General features: G+C 55.9%; 1 protein-coding gene across 6 annotated transcripts in view; it reads right to left on the bottom strand.

Annotated features, from left to right (window-relative positions):
• The window catches only part of DTX2 (deltex E3 ubiquitin ligase 2), a 33,413-nt gene that overhangs the window by 687 nt on the left and 18,558 nt on the right, over window positions 1-14,168 (bottom strand). For 5 of the 6 annotated variants that reach the window (XM_015236981.3, XM_015236982.3, XM_072943137.1 and 2 more), the window contains 6 exons: window positions 11,506-11,606; window positions 6,845-6,985; window positions 3,987-4,066; window positions 2,703-2,861; window positions 1,861-2,022; window positions 526-615 (listed from right to left, as the gene is read on the bottom strand). In XM_015236981.3, the coding sequence (XP_015092467.1) occupies window positions 526-615; window positions 1,861-2,022; window positions 2,703-2,861; window positions 3,987-4,066; window positions 6,845-6,985; window positions 11,506-11,606 (733 nt within the window). The remainder of the gene's footprint in view (window positions 1-525; window positions 616-1,860; window positions 2,023-2,702; window positions 2,862-3,986; window positions 4,067-6,844; window positions 6,986-11,505; window positions 11,607-14,168) is intronic. The other variant, XM_072943136.1, reaches the window with a different exon arrangement.

The raw sequence follows: 14,168 nt of genomic DNA, 5'->3' as shown, positions 1-14,168 counted from the left end.
GCAGCTGCTGCGCAGGCTGGAGGGCAGACGCCTTCCCACCCCTCACCTCCTGCAGCCTCTTCACACCCTCAGCTGTTTCCGCCCCAAAGTCACCTCACTGGCTGTTCTGTCTGCCTGGAAGGCTCTACCCCAGACTGCTTGGAGCTGGGAAGTCCCAACTCAGGTCTCAGTGCAGAGGTGGCTCCAGAGACTACCCAGGTCACCCAGGGTAAGGTGGCCCCAGTCCCTTCCTATCCCGTCGCACGAGGCTGCAGGCACATGCCTGTCCTCCCACTGGAGCACCTGTGGAGCCTGGTGGTCTCTCCCTTTACCCCTGGCACCCGGGACACCTCACCCACCCAGGTCCTCGGGAAGGGACGGCCACATCCCAGTCGGGCCCTGAGCCCGGTCCCCCTCCTCCTGTCGCAGTAAGAATGTGAGCAGGAGCAGAGGTGATGTGGTCACCAGGCTGGGCACCCTCGCCAGCCGCCCACTGCACACAGGCAGCCGGGCCCAGACGCAGAGGGACGGGGGCCGGGCCTTTACCTTGCGGCCCTGGGCATTGTCTGGAAGGTAGCACTGGCGGGGAAACCCTCTGGCAGTGAACGGCTTTCCAGGGTTGGGGTGTTCGGGGCCCTGCAGGAGGAACACAGATGCACAGGTACTCAGGACACAGAAGTCCGGCCTCACCCCTTCGCCTTCCTGGGGGGCTATTTCTGCACACAAGTGACCAAATCAACTCTTGTCTCAGCCCGGCTCTAAAGACCCACCAGGAACATGGCCCCCCACCCACGACCACCCTCCCTGAATCCAAGCTACTCTGCTTGGTACCAGACATTCCTGTTAATTTTCTCCACTGCGCATGAGACTGGGACCCTGTTAAAGGCTGGGACGGAAGCTCCTACTTCGCTGGCGATCCTCTGGGCACTGGGCTGTCTGGACTGGGTGGCAGGGCCCACCTTTTTGACACCCTCACCTGGCCACACAACCCCTCCACTCCTCATTCCAGAAGTGGCTGGAGCAGGACCCCTGAGACAGTGACAGCAGGCTGGGCAGAGGGTGGGGGCTGGAACAGCACACGGCCCTTGCTCCTGCCCTCGGCCACACATCATGTACAACTCCAAATTCCCCCTCCCACTCTGTGGCTCTAACGCTGTGTGGAATGTTTCCAAATTTCACTTTGAGCCACAAAGAAGAACTGGAGGGAAACCAAAGAAAAGCACATAATTAAACAAAACAGAGGGCCATCACATCAGACTGCTGGCTCCCACTGCCCTGTATCTTCCTAACCCATCCAGGCTCTGAGGTCCCTCTAGTCCAAGGCAAAAACCTAAAGGGCCAGGGCTCCCATCTGGGTCTCCATTGGGACCCTGGGGCCTGCAGCCTGGGTTCCTGTCTTGTTCCTGACATCCAGACCTGGCCCTGCACACCCGAAGCAGGTCTGGCCAGTGAGCCTAGTCTGACTCAAGAGCAGTCAGTCCTCACCGCTGGCACCTCCCCACACCGTGCTCTGCCCCCCTGGGAAGGTTCCTGCTCTCAGGCTCCCCAGCCAGCCAGCTCCTCCACACGTCTTCCTCTGGCTTATATGCTAGTTGGCCTTCCATCCAGTACAAGTCCAGCTAAGATGCCTCTGCCTCCAGGAAGCCCTCCCTGGTTCAAGAAAGGGCTAGGGCTATCTCTTTGCTTCCCCAACCCTAAAAGTTTGCTCCAGCCCCCAGCACTAGTGCCTCCTGGCTTCTGGCAACCTGGAACCTGGCAGTTCGGGCAGCCTCACAGTGCCCTGGGGGCAGACTGCTGGAAGGGGATGTGACAGAAGAACACCAGAGAGGAACTGATTCCAGAAAGATCTGAGGAGGCTCCTCCTGTGCAGGGGACCCTTACCTGAATGCCGTGGGGGATGTTGTAGACTATGAGTATCGTCCCGCAGTCCTCGTGACCGGGGAGGGACACCTGGAACGTGAACACCTCCATCTTCCCCCGGGGCTGGGTCCCAGTTTTCTCCCCGTAGATGGTTTTGCAGGAAGGACACTGTAAGCTTCCATCCTGGGACAAGGTAGAACACCATGGACTGAGCTGTGGGCCCTGCACTGCACCCAGCCCCAGCCACCCCGCTGTCTAGACAGGAAAAAGGCCCGCAGGGGAATGGGTTTGGCCCCTGGTCACACAGCAGGTCCTGGGCACCCTGTCTGACTCCCCAGGCAGCCTTCTTGCACAGAAACTCGATTCCAACAGCTTCCTTGGAAAGATAAGTTTTACCCCAGAAACCCATTATGCCATCTTCATTAAAGGGCCAAGGTACTCGGAGACTGGCATCAGGTAGGAAAATTAGGTTTATGAGCAAAAGTATGCATAGTTGAGTCATGTTTAAAATCAAACAGAAAGCCTATGACTGATGGACTGTGGACACTGGGCCCCTGACCAGCACATGACGGATGACGGATGCTGTGGAGAGAGGCCAAGCTGGGCGTGAAGGTCTACCACGTGCCTCAGTTCTCTCTGTCCTCTCAACCTCTGTCCACTCCAGATGAACTACAGCACAGGAAAGGCAACACCTGCCACCCACCATCATCCTGCTATGGGGCCAGGGCTACAGACATCCTGAGGCTGCCTCTAAGTGTGCCTGAGGCCCTTCACAGGGCAGCCCAGACACCTACTCAGGGGCAGCATGACCGGGATAGGCTGTGGGCAAGTGACTCCAAACCCCGAGGGGGCGCCACAGGTACCTTGTTCCCAGTGCAGTACATGGCCAGCAGGCAGAGCAGGTGGAAGGCGTGGCTGCACTTGGCAAGGCGGCCCACAGACATGGGCCCGATGGTCTTGCTGTCGGTCACGTCACTGTACCCAGATGCCACAGACAGCTTCTCCATACAGATGATGCAGTCCTGGAGAAAGACCCAACAGGGCACGCTCACCACAGCCCCTGCATCCCGAGGGGCAAGTCGAGTAGGACAAGACCCTTGACAGCTGAAATGCTGGATTATAGTCAAAGTCAACCTGACAGCTGTTTGTTCCAGCGGCCGGGAACACAGCTGAGCCAGGGGACCTGTGCCGTCAGAGGGCTCGCCGTAGCAGAGGTGACCACAGGCAGCACTGAGTGTGAGGGCCAGTGTAGTAACTGAAGCACAGGCCAAGAGGGCAGCAGGACAGCCAGACAAAGGACAGGAGAGGCCCTCAAAACTGGGCTTTATGAGGAAAAAGGGAACCTGTCAGATGCACGAGCACAGGAGCCGGTATTCCTGGTAGACAGAAGAGAACATTCCGAAGCATGAACCAGCATTTTGTTTGGGAGGAGCGGTGGCCCCCGCAGGACAGGGGGTGACAAGAGTAGGGGAGGTGAGACGAGGGGGAAAGGGCCGGTCCTGGGAGGTTCTGACGGCCACGCTCCGGGCTGGGGCTTTGTCTTACACAGCAGGGGCCCGGCTGAGGGACTGTGAGCAGGGGGCACTAAATCAACACGGCCACGTGTCTGCAGTATGGACGGCAGCTTGGAGGGGAGGCGGCTGGAGGCGAAGGAGCTCCGCTGGGCCGGATGAGCACAAGAGCAGAGAGAGTCAGAAGCACCGCTAAGAAGGGGGAGTACAGGGTGGGCTGCAGGGAGGGGATGATGTGAGGATGACTTTCAGGTTTCTGTCCAAACATCCAGGTACTTGCCACGTACTTGACTTGCAGGAGAAAGAGGCAAGAGAGTCCTGGTACAACTGACCTTGAACCCACCCCTCCAGATTCCCCAGAACTCTCCATTCAAATTGGTGAGAAGTGGCACCGTTGGCCCCAAACAAGGTTCAGCAGAGAGAAGTCTGGGTCCTGGTGAAGCCGTACGTGGGTCGGGAGGGCCAGGTTAATCATAGGAACCCTGGCTGGCCCTCCCAACAGCCAGGGGGCAGGACCGCTCTCTGGACACTCCACAGGAAGCATCCTTCTGGCAGAAGACAGGCTGGTGTCCTCATCTGGGGCCACCCCTTGTTTCTAAACAAAATCAAAAGCAGCATGGCTCCCCTGACACGTACCTCATCTGGGGCTGTCTTTAGCTCTTCAGTATACTTTTTTATCACCTGCTCTGGCTCCGGCTCTGGCTTTGGAGGCCCTCCTAGGAAAGAGAAGAACATAAGCAGTGTCCCGAGGAGAAGGAACTGGAGATGCTGAAACAAGAGAAGAAGGACAAGGGAGCAGCCCAAGCTGCCAGGAAGAATGTTAGGGGCTCAGAGGGGAAGGTTAGCGTGCAGGAGAGAAGAGATTGGACCAGGCACAGAACACTCCAGAGCTCTGCTGGCCAAGCCCTTCCCAGGCCACTCACTGGGGACCTGGCCCCAAGAGCCCTGGAGGAGGTGGAAGAGGGGCAGAGACAGCAGCTGGTCACAGCCCTCAGGAGCCATGGACTGGCCCTCGGCCACAGCCCTGTGCACCTTCGCTCAGGAAACCGAACCCAGGCTTCGGAGGACATGCAGGAGAGCCAAACTGCAGCTTCTAAAACAAATACTCTGGAGCATGACCTGGCCGTGTTATTTTACTCAGCTTGCATCATTCTTGTAAGAGTGTCTCGGTAAGAGAAGTAAGTTTTCTATACCTGAAACTAATGTAATATTGTAAATCACCTATACTTCAATTTTTTAAAAATGGTTAAAAAAAAGAGAAAAAAATAAATTAATAAAAATTTTGAAAGAGAGAGAGGTTTTCTAAGTCTAGCATGTAGTGCGTCACTGTCCCACGAGGGCATCTGTGTGCGTGCCGAATGCAGGTGACAGCCACACTGCCCCGGCCACCGCAAGCCGAAAAGTCTTCTCAGGCCTGTCCTTGGACTGTGGGGTGTCAGTGATAAGCCTCCTCAGTTCCTAAGCTGCCCACAGCTCTCTGCTCTCGAAGCCTCCGCTCCTCTGTGAACACCTATGCGTGAAGCTGGGAGGGGAGGCCCTGCACCTACATAAACACTGCACCCTGCGCCAAAAAGGCCCACCCCAAGGACAAGAGACTCCCCTACATAGACAGAATTGGTACAGCCGGGGTGCTCCAGGCAGAGGCAGCAGCAGAATCAGAATGGCAGCAAAGCCCTGAGTGCAGGAGCAGAGAGGAGGGGCCAGAGAGGCTGGTGTAGCCTGGGAAAGCAGCCCTGGCAGGGCTCCTCATCCTGCCTCAAGGTTGAGGGGAGCTCTGGGTCCTGGCTTCTCAGACCAGAGGGGCTCTGGTGTGAGCCCGAGCTCATGGCCATCAGCCTGTGGCTGCAAAGACTTCCAAGCCTGAGGGCTTAACAGCTGAGCCCGCTCTAGACCAGACAAGGCCAGGTGACAGTTAAGAGGGGAGCGGAGAGGCTGGGACCAGGTGGTGCCAGGTTGGATTCTGGCTTTCAGGCTGGGACCAAGTCAAGTCACCTCTGAGTCTCAGTTCCCTCATCTAAAAAGTGGAGACCTAATCCAACCAAAGCTGTGACGGCTGTAAAGGCACACGCTGCTCTGACCCGAAAGGCAGCTATAGGCAAAGGAGGACCACACACTCCCATACACACACACATGCACACACACACATCCATACACACAGACTTCTAAGACCCTGACTCCCTGGTCACTGGGAAGAAAGCCAGACCAAAACACCAGGACCACTGGCACTGGGTGGCCATCCCAGTAGCTGGGACTCTACTCAGATTGAGGGGAGAAGCTTTCTAGAAAAGCCTGGTGGCAACAGGCGAGTCTCCAGCTGAACCCTGAAATCCCTCTGGCGAGGCCCGGCTTGGCATCCCCTTCTTCTCCTCTGTCCTCGCCTAGGCAGCCTGTCAGAACTGAAGAGCCTTGTTTCTCCAAGGGGGCCAGCCAGGTTACGTCAACCCGATGAAAGGGACATCTGAGCCCAGATAGGCTAGAGGGTCTGCCGAGAGCCCGTGTTTCCCTGGGGCAAACCCGAGTGCCTCAGGAAGCTGCTGGCCTACCTGCCCACAGACTCTGCTCCACCTCCAAGGCAGAGTATGAAGTGGGGGTCAGGATCGACTGCTAAGGGTGGTGTGGGGGCTAGGCAGGTTAAGCCCCACCTCTCCCTGGGCCATCCCCCTACCATGTGGGGTGGGGGTTAGACAGGCAGTGAACATGATCTGAGCAAGATCTAAGCAAGCACTGTCACTATGCGCCAGGCTTCCTGTGTATATTTACTTCCCATTCCTCCCACAACCAATCTGCCAAGAGTAGGAGGCACTCGGCTCCTGAATGGAGACGCTTGTGTGAGATCGCACAGCTGGTAAGCGCAGGAGCCGAGGCAGAAACCCAGGACTGGCTGAGCCAGAGCCGTGTTCCCTCTCACCACACCATCCTGAAGCTCACCTGGGTGGTCATGTTTCTCCGGCCCAATGATGGAGGCAAAGCCACCATCAGTTTTAGAAATGATAGATTGAGAACTTACTACCCACAGGTCCCTCCAGGTGAGTCTTGTTAGAACTCACAGCACCTTCCGAAGGTTGTAAAACCCCTTCTTCCCAGCCATGTGATGGGCAGGGCAGTGGTCACTGGGGGACTCCTCTGAAGTCGCCCCACACAGATTAGCCCTTCCTAAGACACACAGCTGGCCCCAGTGGAAGGGACAGAGATGTCCCGCATCCTGAGCCAGGCCTCGCCCTGAATCTGTGTTTACAGAGCTGCTGAGTCCTCAAGAACAGGCCCCTCACACTCCAACTGTGCCGCGAAGACAGAACTGTACTCTGGGTCTCAGTGGGAAGCAGATTCCTGGGGGCACCTCCGCTGCAGGGCTAGAGGAAGGGCCACCGAGCCTCTCCTCTGGCAAGTGAAGGGCCATGGGCGTCAGAGAAGAGCGATCAGTGCAGGAGAGTAAGAGGAGGAAGACTCGGAGGAGGCTTAGCAGAGGCCAGAGGGTATTTGTGAGCAGAAACTACCTTTCATGGACATTTTCCTCAATCTCTTAACTGAGCTGTGACTTTTAGAGGCCAGACAGGAGGCGGGAGGGCTGGCGGGCTGGGGTGCGCGGCTAAGACACACGGGGAGTCCAATGGCTGACATCAGAATACTCGTCATGCCTACACGGGGTGCGAGATCAGACATGCAGAGAAGGGAGAAACATTAGAAGGAGTCATTCGGCACGTGACCTCCACACACCCCACCGGGCTGCGTCCAGGGGGGACTGTCAACGGCCATTGGGACTTGTCGATCTCCCTGGGGAATCTGGCCGCTTGAGGCTGCCAGGGCCAACCTGGGCCGGCAGAACTAAGCTCCAGATCAGGAACTGGAAAATGCCCGGCTTGTGGGAGCTCTGGCCCCAAGTTCCTCAGGAGTCTGTACAAGCCACCAAGCAGCCCATGCCCAGGGCATGGAGAGCACAAGACCGCTGCTTTGGGAGAGAAGAGGGTGGAATGCCACCCCAGGAAGCTGGGGGGTTCCGAGTGGGCATCTCTCCATGCCAGGCGCAGGAAGGAGAGCAGAAGGGGCAACCCAGAAAGGCGCAGCCAAGATATGGGAACGCTGGAGCTCCCAATCCTCCCTCTGAGCGGCCATGGCTTTGGCTCCTGGTCACCTTGCTCCCAGTGGGGCGCTGCCTGTTTTCCATGCCCCTTCTGGCCTGTCTAGGTGCCTTCAGCGCCATCGCTGGGGTGGGCAAGCAGGAATGCTGTCCCTGCGCCTGCTCCCTGACCAAGGCATCCCCAGGGCCCGTGACCACTCCTCAGGAGCAGCTGAGGTCCCAGGCCATGGCTTCCTTCTCTGGTGCCCACAGCCGAGGCTCAAACAGCCCCTCTGCCCTGGGTGGGAGCACAGAGAGCAGCCACGGGGGGCGGGAGCTGCAGCAGGCAGCCTCACTGAATGGACTATCCAGCCCTGTCACTCCTTCCCTAGGCCTGCAGGGGGCGCCTCACTCCTCAGCCTGGTGCTCCACAGGCACCCTAGCCAGACTCTGGCCCACACTCCCTGAAGACCTGGAACACACCATGTTCTCCTGATGGAGACCTCGATCCTGCCACACCCTCAGCCCACCCTGTTGCCCACAGCACTCCCCACCCAATCCTCCCTATCCCTAGTCTGGCTCCAAAGCACCTCCTCCCCTGGGAAGGGAGCTCTGGGCTTCTCCTCAGGCACCTCTCTGAGGGGGGGCTTTCTGGGTGCTCAGAATCTGGCATGGGGTCTGGACTCAGCGGACAGGCCAGATGGACATGCTGCCAGCTCCAGAGGTGAGCTGGCGTGGAGAGGGGAAGGCTGGCCTCGGAACCCATTTGGGCCCTACCGTGGCTTCCACCAGAGGAACAAAGGCTCTCAATGGGGCAAATGTACCCAGCCGGGGACAGAAGCAGAGGTCAGCAGCCTGGGCAGAGAAGGTGCGTTGCGGTGGTCGTACCACAGGAGACACCAAAGTGCACATTAGAAGACCGAGGCCAGACCTGGGGCACTTGCTCATCAGGTAATGCAAGGCCACCAGTGCCCCAAGGGTGTTCCTGGGCTCAAATGTGGGTTCCCTTGGAAACTAAATGTCAACAGGAACCAAATGGCAAGCAGGCACAGGGGGCAGATAAAGAAAGGGAACAATTCCTTAGTTGACCCCTGGAGCTGTGTACTGACTGTGACCTCTCTCCCCAACAGCCACCAGCTCCCTCCCTCCAACCAGTCCTCTCCTCGAGCAGGTGGGCAGGTAGCCATTCCCTGAAATAGCCACGTTCCCCTTCAACTGTCTCTCTCACTCTGCTGACTGTTCCCACCACCAGAAAATTCCTTGCGTATCTGTTTTTGACTGACTGTCCTCCCCACACCAAGCACGCGGGGCAGGACCCAGGCATAGGAGGCGCCCAGTCCCCGTCCGCTGGGGAGCAGACACCCTGAGGCCACCAGGTCAGCCCGTAAGAGGCTGGCGTGAACAATACTCCTATCCTTTTCAGGGTAGGAACCACTCCCCACAATTCAAGCTACAGACACAGAAGTCTCAACTTAGATGCCCGCAGAGAAACAGCCCCACCCCTGGGGGCTGCCTACTTGTGAGAAAGTGTAAGAATCACCCCACACCCGACCAACACTCCACAAAAGCGGCATCCAGTGGACAGGATTGGAGAGGGGGCACCGAGATGGGCCATCACATCTTCCCCAACTACAAGGGCTCAGGGACAGCCCCCCCCCCAAATGCCTAATATCCCCAAATAACCGGAACAGCTCCTACAGCCATGGCTTCTCCTGCACTCGTCTTGGTCTGCCAGAGCCCCCAGCAGTCCCCGGACAGAGTCAGATGTGTGCACGCCTCCCTTCTGATGCCCAGCGTTGGTCTTGTATCTAGTGACCAGGGCTCAGCTCCAAGCCTATCCTCCTCCGGCTCTGGCCTCACCAAGCTAGGTTCAAGGTCAGCACCACCCCTCCCTGGCTGACTGGTCTTGGGCAGGTCCCAGCAAAGTAAAAGGCAGACACTCCCCATCCCTCACAGGATGGGAACCAGCCCCAGCCTCAGGGGCCCACTCTACCCTATCCCCTAAAGGAGAGAGCTGGGCTAGGCTGCAGCCAGAGAAACTGTCCCCTGAGGCACTCCTGGCCTGATGGGAGGTGGCTCCTCTGCCCACACAGAGGGCACACAGACCTTCCATGGCATGATGCCACAGATGTGAACCACCCTGCAAAACCCCGTGCCCGGGTGCTCCCCTCACTGTGGCGAGCGTACTCCAAATCCATGATCGAATCCATGATTGCAGCCTGGCTGAGAGGTCTCTCCAGACTGCTTCTTGAGGAACGGGCCCGGAATCTCAGGTTCCCTGGCGCCCTACACAGCAGCCCCACCAACAGGTACAAACCAGAGGCACGAGTTCAGGGGAGGTGGTGTCTGGGTACCCACCCCTCTACTCTTTCCTTGCTGGGACCAAGTTCCTGAACTTTTGGGGTCTGTTTCCCTGATGAGTGAGTGTAAGTTCAAATACCTGCCTGCCTCTAGGACTGCTCTGAGAGCCATAGTGGCAGGGGAGACAAGCTGGGACACGGCCTGGAGAGGTCCCCAGCCTCATCCTAGAGCTGAATGGAGCTGGGCACGTGCAGACGGGGCCTGCTCACCCACAACCTTTTCCCACCAAGACCAGCACCACACATGCGCACGCATACACACGCACACAACACACAGGTCTGAATCACCTATGGCATCTGATGCCACAAGAAGACCTAAACTAGGTAGAAACTTTCTAGTCACAACTCTGCTCACTGTTCCCCCTGGTCCAGCAGAGGGCTGATGGCTTAGCAGCTGAAGCAGGTTCCAGAGGGCCTGCTGGGCAGGGCCTCCCCTCCTGGGGCTGTCCTGGCCCCACTCTCCCATCTTCTACCACCTAACCAGTCCTTCCAATGCCTTCAAAGGCTCTTCCTCCCAGCATCCCACCCGGTCTCTGCAAGCTCCCATTGCAGGGCAGAGGCTGCCCCATTCCACCCTACACTGCTCTTCCAGGCTGCACATCCAAACTCCCTCTGCCTCCGGGACAGCTGTCTGTCTACAACCCCAGCTATCACCCCCATCCCTCCCAATGCTCCCACCAGACTCAGGAGCAGCACAGTGTCATGGCAACAGTGCTAGGGGCTGAATCCCAGCTCCACCAAGGGCTGGCTGGCTGGACTTAGGAAGCTCCTAGAGTTCTCTGAGCCTCAGTTTCCTCAAATGTAAAATAAGAATAGAAGTTCCTACTTCAGAGTTGTTATTGGGATGAAATGAGTCAACACACAGGCAAAGCCCCAGTCCCTCCTCATTAGCAAGGATGATTTATCTCGATGATTTATCTCTATCAGCAGCTGCACACCAGGCCTCACTCTACTTCCCTCACAACCCATCCAACTGCCAAGTCAGAAGCTCTTACCTCCATCCCAAGGCCACAGCCCTAGTCAGTGGCCAGCTCAGCTGGGGCATGAAGTTCAGCTCCACCTGAGTCTCCCTGTCTCCAGGCCTGGTCCCCTCCAATCCACCCTGTGCTACCACAGTGAGCACCACACCCAATATGGACCAGTTAGCTCATTGCCCAGCCCCAACCTTTAAATGGTGGAGGTTCACCACACTCCTTGGTCTACCTTCCTGTAATATTTTACATTTCCCTTAAGTTAAAAAATAACCCTCAGTGGCTCCCTAACAGCACAAAAGGAATTTTAAAAACAGTTCAAAGGTGTATCGTTAACAAAAGATCTAGTGAGGAACAAAAGTCACTTAATCAAAATGTAACTCCAGCCAAAAAAATTCTATGAGTTCTCCAGGGGGTCCCTTTAGGGAAAAGCCTAAAGCATTTCCAGACAGAAAAGTGACTCTTGAACCATAATTCAAGGTGATGTGAAAATGTGAAAGATGGGGAAAGTCCACACCAGGGCACCCACCGTCATCAGGCCTGACCCCCACCACCATAACAAATGAGGGGGCACCCAGGCTCACCATCACTGAAAAGAGGCACTGCCCCTCCAAGGAGCCCCTTTGGGTTTTCACGAGAACACAGAGGGTAACATGATCCCTGCCCCACAATCTCCTCCCCTAACCACACATTCTACCCCCCCACCCCGCCCCCAAGTCGCGCCCCTACTGGACACAGTCTGTCCCAGACCAGGGAGGCAGCCTGCCTACCTGCGAGGGCTTGCTGGACCCTGCTGGGTTTCGGCATCTGCACGGGCACTGTGGCAGGGACGCTCCCGGGGCTGCTTGCTGGACCGCTGGGGAGGGAGGCACTGGGGGAGAAGAAGGAGCAAAGCTTACTGTGCGGAGCTGACTTAGCAGAAACAAGAGCCAGAGAAACACCGAGTGAGGGACACACTGGTGCTGCCGAGGCCCCTTGGTGGTTTCACTTCCCACAGCCGCCTCTGAGTGAGTGAGGACTTCTGTTTTTCTTTTTTGAAAGATCCTGATAAAGAGTATCTGGAAGCAGCAAAGAGATCTAATTTTCACCACTCTCAGACCCACACTAACCTAGACAATCGGAATACTTAAGATATTAAGCCCAAAGCCATGACCGCCATCACTTCTGCAAATGTCAAGTGACAAAAGTCAAAAGTCCAAGTCTGGCACCAGGGAGGACAAGGATGGCAGGCAGGGATGGGACAGTGACATGGACAGACACTGCTGGGGATGAGCCTCATCTTTTTACAAGGTCGCGAGAATGAAGCTTTAGCTGTCAAAAAATGTTTTCTTGGACATGCAGAGACTCTGAAGACAATCTTAAAAGAATTTTGAGCTTGCCAGCTTCATCAAAATGAGAGCTCTACTGTGCCTGCAGAGGAGCAATCTAACAGAAACCACTCCAAGTGATCAAGACCAATACCACCCGTAATATGACCAACCCACAACAGAAACCCTGGGAAAAGATGCTCTGAGAAGAAAATAACACCTTTTTTTGTGGTTCCTGCCAAAATGACATAACCTCGGTCCAATCATGAGAAAACATCTGATGACCCCAAATTAAGCGATGCTCAACAAAGTAACTCTTCAAAAGTGTCAAGGTTATGGAAGATGAAAGATTGAGGAACTGTTCTACCCACAGGAAGAGGAGGAGGAGGAGGAGAAATGACAGCTGGATGCTGAGTGGGATCCTGGGCCAGAATGAGAATAGTGCAAAAACTGCTGAAAATCAAAAAAAACAGTCTTTTGCTAACAGTCCTGCACCAGTGGTGAGTCTCTGGTTCTGACAACTGCACTATAGTTATGGAAGATGTTAACCAGAGAGATCAAGTAAGGGAGATACAGAAACTCTCTGTACTATTTTTCTAACTTTTCTGTAAATTCAAAATTAATTCAAAATAGAGGTTTTTTTGTTTGTTTTATTTAAGTGAAGGTCTTGCTTCCCACAGTGACTATGTTCAAGTCTCTCACTTGGCTTTAAGCCACTATATTTTGAAATGGTAATAAATCCATGCCATTATGGTTTGTGGGGAGCCCCGAACTGGAGAACAGTTGGTGTAGATGGCCTAGGAGGTCTGCTACCTCCTCCCCATCCCAGTTACTGTGTCCTACAGTCCAGCCCTGCCTCTATTCAAGATGGTAAAACAGGAGAGGTTAGGAAGCCCTTCCATACAGTCCCTACACTGGAGCTCCCCGAGGACAGGGCCTGGGTCGGTCATCTCTGTCCCACTGGGCCCAGCCCAGAGCCAGGAACTGGGAAGGTGCTCAGCAAACAACGATGGCTCCAGCCTGCTGTGCTGGCCTTACAGCTGCCAGCAGACCAGCCACCATACAGTTACAGCAAATGCTTCTGGAAGCTGCCCCAGATCCTTCTGTACCACCAGCCACAGGTCAAAGATTCCGCTGGTGGACACCACAGGGAGCTGGTGGTTCTGATTCAAATCAGAAAATGTTACACTAGTTGGTTCTGGTTTTCGTTTCTGGATTGCTCTCTCCAAACAGAATGACCTGTGCAGCCCCACTAATCAAACTGCAGTGTCCTGCCGTCCGCACCCACTTTCAGCCCTAAGAGAACAGTGGAACTGCAGCTGGCTGCTCGGATAATACAATTAAGGGTTGGCTGTGCAGGATACGTGAGCTAAGGTTTTGGCCCCACTAAACTCTGTTTAATTTGGAGCCACACTCCACCCTCTTCCTGATCCTGTTTCTCTGAATCTCAGGTTTATCTTCCAAGCCAACCCTACAGGGAACACTGAGCTGAGCCCTCAGCCAGGAACCTGGAAAGCTGAAGCCTGGCTCCACAGCACCACTGTACTATTCAGCGGGCTGGGCATCACCGGCCCAGCGGGGATCCAGGAAGCAAGGCCTTCCTTCCCTCTGGAGAGGCACATATCTGAGGGAGAAGGCTTAGTTTCAGGTTCCACCACCAAGAACTAGAGCAGAAAGCAGACGGGCAGTAAGGCTTCCAACAGGCAGCTTACCCTCACGCTGGGACCAGGAACCATGACCAAGTTCTATCTGCTTAGGGGTCTCATGATGTTGACGCTTCCCCTGTGACTTTCCCCAGCTCCTCCCCCATACATTTCTCTGCTGTGATCAGAAGGAACAAAGCAGTAAAAGGATCCAGTGGTTCCCAAGATGAGGACCCTCAGAGGTGAACAGAACCTCAGAGGTCACCGATCCCCCTCCCCCATCCTCTCAGGGCTCAGACTGGCAGAACGTTCCCCCATGTGGGGCACCATTTGCCCATGAAGTGCCCTTCTGAGAATTCCCTTCAGTCTGCTTCAGGTGTCCCTCCTGCCTCTCCAGTTCCTGGGTCTACCTACTAGGCCCTCCCTGCCTTCCCCGTCTGGAACCATCTCCAGGAGCTTCCAAATGGAGCTGAGAACACAAGA

This window comes from Vicugna pacos, chromosome 18, assembly GCF_048564905.1.
Source record: "Vicugna pacos chromosome 18, VicPac4, whole genome shotgun sequence".
NCBI lineage: Eukaryota > Metazoa > Chordata > Mammalia > Artiodactyla > Camelidae > Vicugna > Vicugna pacos.
The sequence above is the reverse complement of the archived record's forward strand: the minus strand, read 5'-3'. Positions and strand labels throughout refer to the sequence as shown.